This window comes from Charadrius vociferus, unplaced genomic scaffold, assembly GCF_000708025.1.
Source record: "Charadrius vociferus isolate BGI_N301 unplaced genomic scaffold, ASM70802v2 scaffold1044, whole genome shotgun sequence".
NCBI classification, from domain to species: Eukaryota; Metazoa; Chordata; class Aves; order Charadriiformes; family Charadriidae; genus Charadrius; species Charadrius vociferus.
This window is the reverse complement of record NW_009648254.1, coordinates 1,341,073-1,342,726: the sequence shown is the minus strand read 5'-3', so window position 1 is coordinate 1,342,726 and position 1,654 is coordinate 1,341,073. Positions and strand designations below refer to the sequence as shown.

Below are 1,654 nucleotides of genomic sequence, written 5' to 3'. Positions count from 1 at the left end.
GAGCTGGATGGTTGCCACCCCAAGGGGCGGCTAGCCCAGAGGCATGCAGGAGGAGAGGGGGGAAGAGTTTGTTCCGAGCTGTACCGGGCTGCAGCCCCTGCCAAGCCCGAGTGCTCTAAACCCCATGAGTCAGATGCCCTAAAAATCCCGTGGCGGACCCCAAAAAACATGAGCCGCAAACTAAAAACCAAACAGCGATGGGTGCGGAGAGTTTGGATGGGCTTTCTGCTCCCCTTGACTCTGGAAGGGTCACGCGTGGAGGTTCACCTCCCCCAAGCACCGGGGCTGGAAACACGTTGTGTTTCTTTATTTGCCTGTTTGGTTTTAATAAGAAACAGAGAGTCCCGTGACATCCCTTGGCTCCGGGATCCGAGGCGTTGGGTTGACCCACCGCCTTCCCCGCCCCATGCTTTGGGGCATGTCACCACTGCCGGGGTGCCCTGTGTCATCTCGCTTGCTTTTTTGGATCACCGGCTGGATTTTGGCATGTTTGACAGTCCCCAGTGGGGTGAGGGCTGGGGACACATCCGGGCTTGGTGTGGGTGCGACGGAAGGATGCTCTCCCTCTCCGGAGCAGCCCGAAGGTGGCTCTAACGAGAGACCGTGGGAAAGGACATTTTCCAAGGGCATGTAGTGATAGGGCGAGGGGTGATGGCTTCAAACTGGAAGAGGAGAGATTTAGATGAGACATCAGGAAGAAATTTTACACTTTGAGTGTGGTGAGGCACTGGAACAGGTTGCCGTGAGAAGCTGTGGCTGCCCCATCCCTGGAGGTGTTCAAGGCCAGGTTGGACGGGGCTTGGAGCAACCTGGGCTGGGGGGAGGTGGCCCTGCCCAGGGCAGGGGGTTGGAACGAGATGGTCTTTAAGATCCCTTCCGACCTAAACCATTCTGTGATTCTATGATTCTAACTCCGGGGACCAGTTGGGGACCGTGGCTGATGTGTGGGGTCTCGGGGAGGGGATGCAAAGTGTTCTCCCCACCCGGTCACCCTCCCTCACCTCTCTGTCCCCTCGTCTCTCCTTCCCCTGCCCCTCGCCCAGATGAGATCCTGCGCTCGCTGGCTGGCCCCCCGTCCCCGCCGGGGCAGGACCCCCATGGCTGGCGGGTGCCCGTGGACTGCGTGCGAGCCAACGAGCTGTGCGCGGCGGAGCCCAGCTGGAGCTCCCGGTTTTTTTGCCTGGCCGGCCGCGACAGGAACACCATGCTGGCCAACAAGGAATGCCAGGCGGCCCTGGAGGTGCTGCAGGAGAGCCCCCTCTACGACTGCCGCTGCAAGCGAGGGATGAAGAAGGAGCTTCAGTGCCTTCAGATCTACTGGAGTATACACCTGGGGCTGACCGAAGGTACGGGGCTGGGATCTGTGGGGTTGCAATGGGGTGGAGGACGGTGGTGGTCCTGACCCACCTCGAGCTTGGGAAGCTCTGAGGGTACCTTTCTGCTCTAGTAAAAACGGGCTGAGGAGTGCCCGGGGCTGCAGGGGCACCCCAGGCAAAGCAGAGGGTCCCCCCTCTCCCAGAGGATGCTGATGGGGGGCGGAGAGCTGCTCTGCCCAAGGTGGGCACGGGGGCGAGAGAGAAACGGGCTGGGGGCCGCGTTTGCAGTAAGAGCTGATGGCTAGCACGGCAGAGCTGTCGGTGCCCGGGCATCAGAG

At 61.1% G+C, this 1,654-nt stretch overlaps 1 protein-coding gene across 1 annotated transcript in view; it reads left to right on the top strand.

Annotated features, from left to right (window-relative positions):
• Positions 1-1,074: 1,074 nt before the first annotated feature.
• The window catches only part of GFRA2 (GDNF family receptor alpha 2), a 25,731-nt gene continuing 25,151 nt past the window's right edge, over positions 1,075-1,654 (top strand). The window contains exon 1 of the mRNA XM_009884370.1: positions 1,075-1,346. Coding sequence (XP_009882672.1) covers positions 1,205-1,346 — 142 coding nt within the window. The 5' untranslated portion in view covers positions 1,075-1,204. The remainder of the gene's footprint in view (positions 1,347-1,654) is intronic.